The sequence below is a fragment of the Monodelphis domestica genome, chromosome 7 (genome assembly GCF_027887165.1).
Source record: "Monodelphis domestica isolate mMonDom1 chromosome 7, mMonDom1.pri, whole genome shotgun sequence".
In the NCBI taxonomy this organism is placed as follows: domain Eukaryota; kingdom Metazoa; phylum Chordata; class Mammalia; order Didelphimorphia; family Didelphidae; genus Monodelphis; species Monodelphis domestica.
Window position 1 is genome coordinate 155,626,811 of NC_077233.1, and position 14,777 is coordinate 155,641,587.

The 14,777-nt window shown below is 36.6% G+C and overlaps 1 protein-coding gene across 8 annotated transcripts in view; it reads right to left on the bottom strand.

Annotated features, from left to right (window-relative positions):
- Positions 1-8,933: 8,933 nt before the first annotated feature.
- Positions 8,934-14,777, bottom strand: part of NR4A3 (nuclear receptor subfamily 4 group A member 3) — a 35,287-nt gene continuing 29,443 nt past the window's right edge. For all 8 annotated transcript variants that reach the window (XM_016424088.2, XM_007498982.3, XM_056805907.1 and 5 more), the window contains one exon: positions 8,934-11,938. In XM_016424088.2, coding sequence (XP_016279574.1) covers positions 11,676-11,938 — 263 coding nt within the window. In that variant the 3' untranslated portion in view covers positions 8,934-11,675. The remainder of the gene's footprint in view (positions 11,939-14,777) is intronic.

The window sequence follows — 14,777 nt, forward strand, 5'->3', positions numbered from 1 at the left end:
AAATAGATAGAGTCAACTTTACCATACAGGCACTCTTGAGGAGTAATCTCAACTGTTAGCCTTGTTCTTTTAAATTGTGATGACAGATTACTATTGGGAAATTATTAAACACTAGAAAAAAAATTTCAAAAGCCCTCCTTACTTTAAAGTTGACCACTTTATCTATATTAATGCTAGACAAAAAAATGGTAAAGTGAATTGAGAGTAGATCTGAGAGTCAGGAAAGTGGGTTCAAGTCCCCTCTCTCCTCTTGACAAATTCACTATGTAACCCTGGGAAAGTCACTTAACCTCTTAGAGCTCTTGCTAATGTTCCAACACTGTATGACTTGGTTAGCTATATCTGTGGAGAGAGTTTCTTCACTGAAAGATCTCTTCATTGATGAAGTCAAAGGCATATATTACCCATCCCCCCTAAAAAAATCTGTCTTGGAGTAGTCCAACATAAATGGAATTCTAATAGCTTGGTTAAGCATTCTCTACATTGCCTTTTTTAGAAAGACTTATTAAATATTCAAAACCACTTAGTTATTTTCTAAAATTATGTTACTATAAGTTGTATTAAGAGATGGAGGGAGCTCTAGCCAATTAAAGATTTTCACCTATATATTTCTCAGTTTATAAGTTGGACAACATGAATTGTTAGGGAAACTTGGCAGATGTCTGAAGATTAAGTAGCAGGGTAGTTTGGAATCCATGGTTTTTTGTTTATTTTTGCTTTTTTCAGTTTGTATGCCATTGCATAGGCACTAAAAGGTTCTGGTAATAAGAAAACGCTTTTTTACTAAAAAGCCCTGGGATGCTACTTTTAAGGTTGAGATTGGGATGGAGTTCTTCTTTTGGAAGGACATTTTAGCCCCAAGTTGCTAAACCCCCTCAGGGAGAAATATTTAGGGTGGAGAAAGGTTCATTTTAGACATGGAGCTCAAAATCAGTTATGGTGACTATATTGAGAGATCCAGTTGGAGGGATCTTCTTAGAAGGACCTTTGTACAACTAAGATAAAACACAATTTTAAAGACACAACAATAAAAATTCAGATAAGGTAAAAAGATGATTATGGGTCAAGCAATATATTTCATCTAAACTAAATAGGCTGCCAGCAGATGCTAAGGGGCCACTGAAGAAAGAGCTTTCTAACAGTGCCATAGAGAATCCTTTGAACTTGGGTGGTCTTTGGGTGGTATTTTAGTGATGATAACATTATACAGTTTATATTTATAGAGTGACTTATGATTTAAATGACACTTTCTTCATAACAACCATGTGAGGTAGGTAGATAAAAGCAATATTATTATCTCTATTTTACAAATGAGGAAACTGAGGCTTATAAAGATTACAAGTGACTGGTTCATGACGAGGCTTATAAAGATTACAAGTGACTGGTTCATGAACACACCATAGAGGAAAAGGACAGTCTTTGTCAAGTACAGTTGAATTACCAATTAGCTCCATGAAAAAACCAAGAGATTAGGTAGCAGCCATCCTTGGCCTGGCAATATGAATATTATTAACGAAGACCTCAGAGTAAAATAATTTCTAAAATAAATCTGATTCCATGAATAACTATAAGACTTTATTTCAAAGGCTCTGATGAAGATTTTCTCCTGTTACATTTTGAGCATGGTATTATGATCCTGAGTTAGTTGCCTGTAATGAGCTTTAAACTCCCCACTGTTGTCCAGCAGTATTAGACATTTCGTATCAGGGACTACTTATTTCCCTAGATGTAGTTTCTCAAGAGTGGAAAGGAACCTTGGAGAGATCATTGCTGATATACACTCAAGTTGATTCCACCGCTAGGTTTCCTCACTGGTTTACATCCACTGTGATGTAAAAAATTAAATTTCCTTTTGTCCACAGGCAGACACAGGTTGGCAGGGCCTCTAACATCAACACAGTCTCTTCTGAGCAATCTGCTCTGGGCCCAGACCAAGGTGAATGGAAACCCAGGGACAACTGCAAACCTCACACGCATGACTAAATAGAGAATACCCAGATGATTGCCAGAAAGAAGAGTTCCCTGGGGGAAATGGCTCTGGGTGAATTTCACACCTGCCCAAAGCTAGATTCCACATTATAATAACTCCTCCTGATATACCAGAGGAAGGAGCTTAAATCAATATGTCAGCAGTGAAAAATAGCTATTGCCTCTTTGGGGCTTTATCCCCAGACCATGATTGGAAGAGAAGCAGTGAATAAAAGTGTCACAAGCTATATCACGTGTGAGGAGTAATGAATCTCTAGTACTCTAGTAATGCATCGCTAGCCCCCTTTAGCCTGCTCCCTGCAGATACCCACAGTTTCTCTTGCTGTTTCGTAATGTGGTGGGCATGGCTTTAGTTGTCCTTGAATGCCTTTTTCCTGCCTCCTATTCTGAGGGAAAATCCCACTCCCTCCCATTTGGACAGTATTATTTGATGGGACTCCTTCTCTGATTGGTGAGTTCCTCCCTGGAACTTCCATTTGATGAATGCCAATCAAAGCTCACTGAGAAACTGACTCAGTCTGTGATCCCTGGAGTACTTTTTAAAAATTAAAATGTATTTTTTAAGTGTCAGAAATGCATTTCCCCCCCTCTCACTCCCTAATCTACTAGAAAAAAAAGACAAATTCCTTATTACTTCTCTACCTTGCCCCTTTGCCCCACACTTTTCTGAACTCTATATATTATCTTTTTCCCATTAGATTTTTTAAAGGCAAGGCCTTTGAATTTTACTTGCATTTGTAATTTCTGTGCTTAGCATGGTGCCTGGCATGGAACAGGCACTCTCTTTCTTTTTTCTTTTCTCTCTCTCCTCTTTCCTTCCCACCTTCACATTATTCTTTTTGCCATTCCTTTCACTTCCAGCCCTAACTGGGGGGATTGGTTGGTCATATCTTTCCCTAAAGTTATTAACTACGGGGCATTCATATCTTTGAACTTTTCCTCACTGCAATCCTCAGAATCATAGTCTTTCCAGACTACTAAATACTGTCATTTCACCCTGTTCTCCTAGCATTTGAAGATCTCATGAGTATCCTTAATCTGAATCATTGTTCACATTGAATAGGATGAGACCTTTTCATACTGTCTTGCAAACTTAGCAGGGAGAACCAGTTTTAATTAGGACATTTTGAAGATTAGGTGGATCTCCAACTCCTGACAATCTGAATTCAATAAGAGACTGTATTTAGGCAGTTTACAATGTGGAATAATCCTGAGTATTGGTTGATCAGCATTGAAAAATATATTCATCTAGGGAAGTGACAGGAGTCTTAAAGAGTAGTTTCAGTGAGGTTTTAATTCTGTACCAAAATCTCTGCTTCTTTCCTCTGTTTCCTAACTGTCCTAAGACTATCTGGGCTGTGCTTTCATTTGTCTTTTCTATATATCAAAACCATCTGTCTTGTCTGGAGCCAGACATATGAGCCCAACGTAGGGGTGATCCTATATTTAAGCTTAAAAGAGGGGGCTTCTAATGTATCATTCTTTCTTCAAAATGTGATAATGATATGGGGGCATGGGCTTCCCCTAGACACCCCAAAACTCCAAAGGTGACCCTGGTCAGAGAGTAAAGAATTCATTTCCCCTTGCATTCCTGCAATGCTGAGGGAAGGTAACTTTGAGCTGAGAGGAATATTCTCATTCTTGATGAACACAGATAGGCACCTCTCAGCTTGCATTTGTTAATAATAACAAATGATAAGCATTTGTTTTGAGCCCAGATATCTAACCATCCCCTAAACTAGACAAGTTTACCCCCTTTGACTTTGAGGCATAGGACATAAGCACCCATCTCTGGTGCTAGAGTCCCCAAAAGAGTCCCCAAAACATCATTCTATCACCCCACCATGATCCCATTTCTAGTCACATGGGCCCTTTTGTCAAGAGGGTATAAGTATTCCAAGTCCCATCTCCTCTGGGAGGCAGCATTCTACTTGCTCCTGCCTCCCTGGCCATTCAATCCAATATTCCAACTTGCATTAAACTTAATAATTTCTTTTTCGATTTTTTAAGCTAATTTCTGGAGCATTGCTATTTTTGAGGAAGGTGTCCCTTCTGGATCTGGTTTTCCTAATCAGCTCTCCCACATCAATCAGAAGGTAGTGGGGCCAATCCTCTTGAAAGTGAGAAGTACAGCATTATAGAATCTCTTTGATAGCCCAATGTATACATTATTCCTGTGTGTTCATCTAGGAATTATGGAATGTTGCTTGTAGAAGTTATTCTCTTAATATTTTCTACAAATCTTTCTAAGATCTCATAGTAAAATGGAACCTTCTGTCTGAAATCTCATGAACGATTGGTACATATGTGGATGCTCTATCTCTTTTAGGAAATATTTTACTGTTATTGACTAATGAGAGTTTGACAAATGAAATTTAATGATAGAATTGGACTAATAATAGTTCAGGTTTATCAAGTATGCTACTCTTTGCAAAGCAGTTTCCTCACAATAAGCCTGTAAGATGAACGTGTAAAGATTTTTATTTCTTTAAAAATAAGAAAACCTGTTCAGAAACCTTATGTTCGTTGACCAAACTCAGGTCTTTTGACCTGACTTGTCTAAGTCAGTATATCTTCTGGTTGTTGGTTGATCTATGATGGTGATAGGTCTATGCCTGAAACTACAACCTTGGGATCCTACTGTACTGACTGGTGGTCGCTTTAGCAATTCACTACATTTAGGTCCAGACTTCAGCCACAGTTTACTTTACTCTCCAGAAATTTCCTCACCCACTGCCCTCCCAAGATTTCTAGATCTGAATCCATAATCAAATAAACTCTGACATCATTCCTGAAGAGGATGTATCAATCTACTCCCTTCTGGCTTTATCCCTCTCTGGTTACCAATGCCATGTTATCTCCTACAATGTAAACTTCTTGAGGATATTGTCTTTGCTTTTGTAGTTGTAGCTCAGGACTAGTACAGTGCTTGGTACATAGTAAGCACTTAATACATTTTTTCATTCATTCATTTATTTTTAAAAATATAGTTTGGGTAGATGAGTACAAATAGCAGTTATAATAGCTTCCATGGCCTTTTGCATGGTCTTTTGGTACTTTGACAGTAGTTATATCCCCTGGTTGTACTTGAAATCCTCCATGACCTGAAGGGACCTCCAGAAATGCCAAATCAATTTTTTTTTTCTGTGAAACAGCCCCAGTGTCCTGTCAAAAGGGCATCATGACAGCATAAGTTCTCTCAGCCATTTTCAGTAAAGTATTACCACCATAAATAGCAATCTCTTGTTCATAATACTCCCTAGATCCTCTAAGACCCTCTAAATCTCTCAGTGCCTCATTTTGGGTACCAGTCTAGATTATACAATCAGCCATAACTTTAATGTATTTCAATCTAAATTCTTCTCTCCCACTCTAATCCCTGGGCTGGAGTAATCTAGAATAACTCCAAGGACCATCAGAAGAGTCAACTAACTTTCCTAGTTTGGGATTTATATGGACTTAAGGATGTAATAGTTTTCTTTATTGATTGGATTAGGATATGTTTCATATTCATCCTGCTTGAAGCAGTATGACAAGAAATGTGAAATGATCTCTTTGTTTGCTCCCAGCTCCCTTACTGGATAACAGGGGGATTTCTTGATGGTCATCCATGAACCTTTAAAGAATTTTGATGAAAAAAAGATATTGTCATGGAATCTTTGGATCCTTAACTATCTAAACCTACCCAGTTAATGTGCTTTTATCCAAGTCATCAATAAAAATGTTGAACAGAACAAAATTGATACAGCCATAAACTATAACTGCCAAGATGAAATGACTAAATTGAATAGGACAGACAAATGGGAAATGCAAATATCAAATGGAGACTATGGCAGAATCAAAGTGAAATTAGACAGGAATGATGGCAATGGGTCAGTGCTGAGGCCAATTATCAAGTTCCTTCACACAGCAGATATTTTTAACTTCAATCTTTTAAAGGACTCATTGATATGTAAGTCTGGATCCTGAAACTCTTATGCCCTTACTAGTGCTACAGTTCCAGTTATACAACAAAACACTCCTATAGAAAGGCCTCTAGTTCGACCAACATCCCCCACTTCCTGAGGTGGTGTAAAGACTAATTGTGTCTTCTGAAAAGTGGTAGACTCAGCTTTTCTATCTACTTGATAGCCTCTACTGGTTTCTCCTTCCTTGTATCTGGAATAGCACTGTCCTCCAGTCCAGAGATTATTCCTTCTCTGGCTAAATTAACTCACTCAACTTTGGGGCACTACCCTAGACCAGAATTTGATTGGAGAACTAGTAATTATAAATCCACTGAACCTTCTTTGCAATGTCAGAATATCTGAGATTTCCATTACATGGCCCATTCTAGCATAGTAATGATCCCTTCCAGTTTAATTTCATCCATTAATTTGAGAAGCATATTTTATAATGTTGTTGTTGATCAGTTGTTTTAGTTGTATCTGACTCTTCATGACCCCTGTTTGGGTTTGCTTGGCAAAGAAGTTTTCTGTTTCCTTCTCCAGCTCATTTTGTAGGTGAGAAAATTGAGGCAGAGTTAAGTAGCTTGTTCTAGGTTATATAGTTAGGTAGTGTCTGAGGCTGGATTTGAACTAAGGTCTTTCTCCTTTGCACCACCTAGCTTCCCTATGTTATATTTGGCTTCATCTAAATAATCAATAAAACATTAAACAGAACAGAGTCAAGTATAGAGCCCCTCCACTAGATATCTCACTTTAAGTTGATATCAACCCGTGAGCCACTAGTCTTTGGGCTATTATCCTGCTCACATTTCCCCATTTTTTCAACAATGAGATTGCAAGAGAATTTATAAAATGCCTTAATGAAATTGAGTTATATTGTAAAGATAGTATATGATGTCAATAATATTCCCTTGATTTACCATAAGCTCTGAGAAAAGGAAAATTAATTTAAATGGACTTAATGAACTTGATGAACCCAGGTTGTTATGAGAATCTAATGAGTTAATGTTAAGTGCTATACAAATGTAGACCATCATTATCACTGTCATCACAGTTTCCCTTTATAGCTCTTCCATTTATTTAATAATGCATGTTAGAGTTTTTGCAGGAATCAAAAGCAAAATCAAGCTGTTTTCTTTCTCTTTTTTAAAAATAGGACATTTCCTAGTCTTCAGCTCCCCTCTTTTCTGTGTTTTTTCAAAAATCACCACCAGCAATTTAGCAATCTAATCTACAAGTTCTTTCTATATCCTGGGATGTAGATTTGTTTGTTCTTGGTATCATGAAGTCTTTGAGACTATAGCTAGTTGCTCTCTTCTATGTCTTCCCTCATTTCCTATCCCAGATTGCCTAGATGTCAGAGAATCCATTTACTTCTTGACAAATCCTCCTTAACACTGGTTCTCCCTATTAATAATTTTTGATTTATACTTCCCAATGAACAATGAGAGATAGAACCAAACTACAAGGAGAAGGCTATTCTGGAAAGACAGAGCTGGTTAAGAGCTATAAAAATGGTAACTGAAGCCATAAAATGAAATTATGTCACTAAGTATTCAAGTGATGAGCAAGAATCTAAGGCCAAGGCCCCAAGAGATGTTAACATAGCAAGATCAGAAGCCTTAGGAAGAGCTCTTTTAGAAAATCTCCCCACAAATGTTGTGTGTTGGCAACATCCAGAGGAGCCCTGAGGACAGAAGCAAAGGCCAGTGGGGCTAACAGAACCCTAAAATGGCCATACCAATGTACTAATAGACAATATACAAAAAATATGGATGAAAAGCTAGCTTTTCTTCACAGTGAAACCTGTGAAATACTGGAATGGGAGATGGAGGGCAACTGTAGAGTACACTCCAGAGAGCCTTGAAAAGAGAATAGTTTCTCAGTCTGTTTCCAATGATTTAAGTATGGGTCAGTCTAACAGCAGGGCTGATGGCTTACACAACCATTTAAGGTTTCTTTCAGACCTAAGAGTCCAATTTGTCAATTAGTAATATACGCCGTATTTCATCTGTTGGACTCAAACTTCATTGATTTTTCCCTCACATTGTTCTAATTTTAAAAGGCGAGGAAACTGAGGTATTGAGACAAAGGGTGGAAAGCAATTATCAGATGGTGGACCTTGCCTTATATCTTAGGCAACAGGCATTGCTTAGATATGCCTTAATATATGAGCTAGATAAAAGAGCCCTAAAATATGCAAAATTAATAGTTTCTCTTTTGAGTGGTAACATAATGGACTAAATAGAGATAAGGACTGGATCTGTCATTTCCCTTGTTTAGGAAATTCTGGGAAAGACATTCTCTCTACCAATGTAGGTTAGAATTGCTGGGAGCATCAAAGAGATTAAGTGACTTGCCCCAGAGCAGATAGCTCATATGTGTTAAAAGTGAGACTTGAACCCAGTATTCCTGATTTTAAGGCTAGCTCTGTTACACCACCACTGTTTCTCAGGGAGTTAAATACATTATAAGAAATTTCATTAAGTCAGATTCTACCAATTCAAATTCTGAGATCAAATTATGAACAGGAGCTGGGCTGAGGCTTGCCTTTGGAACTCTTTATGAAGAAAGAATTTACTAAGCAATAGGCTAACCAAGATTGCAGAGAGAATGTATATGCTATTTAAGAGAACAGAATTTTAGGGTAGATTGTTAATACTAATTTACAAGTTTTGATCCAATAAAGAAATCATTTTTTATCTCCTAAAGACCTTCACTAGGCAATATTTTGGTAGCTTGTTTCAAGTTACTCTAAATACTTGAAAGAAAAAATATTATATTTCTAATTTTAACTAATACAGGTTTGTTTTTCTCCCAGTTAGTCATAATTAGTAATGTTTAACACATTTAGTGCAGAGTATATCCTTTTTTAGCATTTCAAAGCATGCTTCTATCCTTTAAAAATTTTCAGGTTTAGATGCAAAAAATTATACAAATTATTAAAAAAACTATCATGACAAAATTGAGAAGTTAATCAAACACACATAGGGCCTCTGATAAAATGTAATTTGATTTAATAATTTTAATTTACATCATTAATGTACAAGAGCATTTCTTTCAACCTACTGGTTAACACACACACACACACACAAATCACTGCTGTTAGTAGAGCAGAGAAACTTCTGAAACACTCTGTCGTCTGAAAGAAAAGCAAGGCACTCTCCTTTAACAGCTGGCATATTCCTGATTTCAGCCTACTGAAGGCATGTTCACACCGAGAGAGCTCTAAAAAGGGGAAGAATCATCTGCTGTCTCTTTTTTTTCTCTAGTGATCTCTCATTGATCATTCATTCTGCACAAACAAGTCTGTCAATGTCAATAAAGGTGGACTAGATGAGTTGGGAGATATTGGAGTTAAAAATAATTGTGGAAGACTATAGTACACTGGCCACATTCAGCTCAGCACCAGGATCTGAACCCCAAACTGGAAGCTTGTTTGCTCTTTCTAAACCATAGATCTTATTCAGTAAACTTTTGGTGAGCCCAATTGGTATGAAATATATGATGTTAACAATTCACTCTGAATACTAATAATGATGTGTGTATGCAAAATTTCCAATTCATTCAAAACCATTTTAAACTTAGTCTGACACTAAGAGACATTAACTTTCCTGATATTTAGTAATGTTTATTATGTTTGCATATAAGCTCAAAAGTCAATGCAAAAAACAATACTGTCCTAGAGGTTTATCTTCAGATGATCTGAAGATAGCAATAGTTTTCTAAGTGTTATCTTCAGATAAGAATATTAACTGTAATGATTAAAAGTATGTTTTCCTAATGACCATGCTATAAGTCTTGATAATAACCTTTCATAAAAGTAAATACAAACATAATAAATGATTAAAATATCAGATGATTATGACAAATCATACATCTGGGTTATCCTTTGCAGCAAATAGGCAATTCATTTGGCATTTGTTTGATTGTATAATTTAAATCTCCATATAAACAACATAGGTTTTTTTTTCTTTAAAAGAATAAAGCCAAAATTGTTTAAAGCTAACAAAAGCTATGGTGACATCAGGTTGACATTCAAAGTTTGTTCCTTAGCAAAATGATGAAAGAAAATTTGACTTGATATAGTGCATATAATATAAAGAGTTTTAGGCTTAAAAATCTTCAAATATTATTTGAATTTAGCAAAACATGAGCAAGATTGTAATATCAAAGTGCTAAACAGTAAGGACTGTCTTAAAAGTCACTGCAAATAAACCATAAAAGAACTGTATGTTTAAGTGACATATAATATACAAATGGTTAATTAATAAAAAGACACAATATAAATATATGTATATATAACTTGTCCTATGTATATATATATATATATTTATAGTTTTCTAATTGGTGTATCCAAACCACTGTGAACACCCCACTTGATCACTCTGTATGTAACACAGCTCCCAGGAGCTGGCAGTCACTGCAATAAATACAGGCAAAGCTATAACAATATACCATGCATACAAACGTTTATACAAAGAAGAACACTATGCAACAAATTATCTCATATTAATATGGCATCAACAGTATAAACATACAAAAAGGGAATACGAACACGGAATGTTTAATCGCAGCCCGCTCACTATGCCTTCTTAAGCACTTACATTCATACGATTTTTACAAGGCTTGCTTGTTCTTGAAAATTGTCTCAGATCTGTTTTTTTTTTGTTTTTTAAAATTTTTTTACTTTTGTTTTTTACTAATTTGATATCTAGATTATATTAAAAAAAAGCTTACTATCCCTGATGTTCACCCTGTATGATCCAATGACTACTTACATTTACTTCCTTATCTAGGGAACAAGTGCTCAGATGAATCACAAAATGTCCCTCTGTTTTTCAAGTACATTTGTTGGTTAGACATTACATTAATGCAAGTTTGGGAAACTCTGGTTGAGTCAATATGATAGCATCAAATCAGTTGCATGTGATCAGTCTCATATTTTCAAATTTCTTTAGGTTGTTGAATAGACTGTTTTTCAAATAACTAGGTGCATTGAATTCTATCATGAAGACAGATGAAAAATCTTGACCTGAACATCACAATCTATTATTTTAGGTGAATTAGATGAAGCCTCTGTGGTGAAAATTAGTGCATGAAATTTAAAAAACTTGACTTCTTTTTTAATTTCCATATTAAAATAAATTAGAGTTAATAAACAAGACTTAGTAAGACAGCACTTTAAAAATGGCACTTGAATGTGGAAGCTAACAGCCATAATTATTTTTGCTCTATTTGAGTCATATGAAATTCTCAATTTCATGTAATTTCAAAAAAATGGTTTTCTGTTTAGTTTGCACCACATATGTGCCCATGATACAGGAAGTATATTCTAAAGGTATCAATCACAAGACACATACTACCCTGGCAAACAACTGTTTGTTGTTCTTGTTTTAAATACAAAGCATCTACAACTTTATTCCCCATAAAGAGATTGAAAACAATCATATTAACTTTTTTTTTTCCTGCTGGGATAGCATCGTCCAAAAGTGCTTTATTAGCAATATCTTAGAAAACCCCAACAAATCACACAAAAAAGACTATAAAACACAACCCCAACACAATAAGCTGTTATGTCTTCTGGCTTCAGGTCTTGAGGAACCGTGCCAGTAACTAAGTCCTTGTTTAACACTGGAGCTGCTTTTGTCTTAAGCGAGGGCAGAAATACTAGCTGTGATTAACAATCTGTTTCCTTGCTCAGAAAAGCAATAGTGATCCATTGGTTAATCTCCAAATTTAGAAGGGCAGAGTGTCCAGAAAGAGCCTGTCAATAATAGAAGGGGGTGGAACCAAATCTTCCAGTTTCAGGTAAAAGATGCGCTGGAGTCCCAGTGTGCAGAGAGAACGTAAGTCAGCGAGGGCACCCAGTACCTTGGGTTCTGCAGGCTCAAGAGGTTGTCCTTTAGTCTGGCATCCAAAAGCCAAATGATCTTTCAGACTACTTGTAATCTTGTTGCATAGCTCTTCCACTTTCTTTGGTTCTTTTAACCCATGTCTTTCTGCAGAGAGAATGAAGAAGAGAGTCAGTCTCACCATCACCCAAGCATGGCCTCCTGGTCTTTGCTTATATTATGTCTTCATACTTTTTCCTCACTTTATTTGTTGAAATCCCCTCCCTTGTCCAAGATCCAGCTCAAAAACTACTTCCTCCATAAGGCCTTCTCTAATTCTCCTAGTTTGATATGTTCTTCTCTTCTTTCTGGTCTGCCACTGCATTTTGTACCTCCCATACACACTTATCATAGTTTGCACTGTAGTTATATGGGCTTTACTTCTCTTATGAGGTCATTACTTCTTAGGGCAGAGACTGTATGTTATCTAAACTTTTTATTTCCTTCAGTGCTATATAATACGGTACACTGGATATTTTGTTGTGGACCTGGAATTTCATCAGTTTGGGGAATTCCTAGTATAGAATTCCATGTATTAATAAAGATTGTCATTTGGCCTGTGATTTATATCTTCAAGACTTGTTTGGGGGCAACGAAAAGATTAAATGATTTTCTCATCACACAGTTTTTATCAGAGGCAGGCCTTGAACCCAGGTCTTCCTGACTCCAAGGCTAAACCTCTATCCACTATGCCACCCATCTTTTCCTTCTAGATGCTTAAAAATTTTTATTCAAGAAAAATCTCTTTTAAATAGCCTAGTGAAAAACCTAATAAATATAACAATGATGACTGTTTAAACATTTATTTACTTAACAGAAACACAATAGACAGAAATTTATGCTTAAAATAACCATGAAAATGAAAGAAACTATTAATCTTTTTTCAGAACAATTACAAACTTGGGAGCTGAGAGAGAAATATTTATCTTTGGATAGAGATATAGGTATATATCTCTAAAGTACCCAGAGACCCATAAGATATGTCATTTTCTCCTATGGAAATAGCTCTATGGGATAGCAATTTCTTATTCAGGATACCCAAAGAGGCGAAATCATGGCTCAGTAGAAATCCTGAAAGATCTTAGGAGTTCTTTTTTAAAGAGGTATGGAAGTTTTCTGTGTGATTTTTATCTCTGGAGGCCAAACATTTTATTTAAGAATGCATCTCCACTTTTATAATTAAACTCAAATTTAGCCATGGAAATGTGTTGTAACATCAACTTTTTTTTTCAGAGATACATCTAACTTTTAAAATGAAGCAGGGTATCTATATAGGCAGTCCCCTGCTTATAGACACCTAACACCTTTACATAGGTTGTCATCACAGTATGACTACCATAAGAATTGTTTCCTTCTTTGCCCCTCCTGAGAAATTCCTTTCCTTCTTTGCTCCTCTCAATCCCCCCTCTGATGTAAACTTCAAGAATGCCTGGGATTATTTTCCCTGCCCTTCATTTGCCCTGGCTCTGGTCCTTTACTTCTCATCTTGTTTCACTGCCTGTTGGATGTGAAGGGCCTGGTGGGTAGTCCTGGACAGGAAAGAGGGAGGAAGGGGGAATGCTAAAGAGGGGAAAAATCTTGCTTCTGCTTCTGCCTTCCCCCTCATCCTTCTGCCTTCCCCCTCATCCTTCTGCCACCCCTGTTCTTGTTGGCACTATTGGTAGCAGCAATGAAAAGAAAAGGTAGAAAAATGAGGAATGAGCAATACAGGGGACATTAATAATCAAGCTTGGAGGAGAAGACACTATAGGCCCCAAGAGTATAGAATGTTAGAACTGGAAGGGATTGTAGAGATCATTTAATTTGACCACCTTATTTTACTGATGACTTAGGCTTATCCAGAGTCCTATAACTAGAAAATAGCAAAACCATGTCTTCTGACTCCAAGGCCTTGGTTCTTCCTATCATACTCCACTTTTCCACTAACGTCCCAAAGCCATATCTCAAAGCCTTTTATCCTTGGCTCTTCAAACTGAAACTCAGTAGTTTGAAGCTGGAGGCATTCCCATTTCCAGGACTGTATATAGTAGGGAAAAGAACCTTCTAGGATCCAAAATTGGAACCTGGACACATTTCTCCAAAGATCTGTAACATTTGGAATACTGTACGGGCACAACTTTCTTCATGGTGTTTTAAGAGCTTTTAAAAAATAGGACATTAGTTAAAACAATGAGATGGGATAGGGGCATTTAGTTTCACAGAAACAATATTGTAAATGGCCAAATAATACTATGGTTGGAAGTTTTGTGACCTCACAGTTCAGTTTGTTATTGTAAAATGTCATCAATATGAAGATTATTATGAGGTATATTGCCTGTGAGGCACACTATGGGTTATACAGATTTTTTTTTAGCTCTTCTAGAAGCCACCATTTATAGGTTGCTTGCAGGTGCAGTCTGGATAAAGTGCTATGCTTAGATATAGGAAAATTTTTTGGTTGTTTAGTCGTTTCAGTCATGTCAATTTTTCATGACCCCATTTAGGGTTTTTTGTGGCAAAGAAACTGGAGTGGTTTGTCATTTCCTTCTACAGTTCATTTTGCAGATGAGGAAATTGAGGAAAACAGGGTTAAATGATTTGCACAGGGTCAAACAGCTAGTATCTGAGGTAAGATTTGAATTTGGGTCTTCTTAATTTCAGGACTTAACCCAATCTACTGTACCACCTAGCTTCTTCTTGGACACAGGAAAACCTGGGCTCAAAACCATCCTCAGACACTTCATAGATGGGCTAAGCACACTCTACTCCCTCTCATCTTCTCTTGATAGTGATGGATAGAATCTCCAGGGATAGCCTCCTTATGGCATTAGGAAAATGCAGTATTCAGTTTGGCATTCCCTTATGGAATGACTCATTGATAACATTCACAGAACTAAAGGAAAAATCCATATGCCAGTACCCTGTCTTTCCTCTCCCCCAATTATCTTGTATTTAAGCTTGTATATAT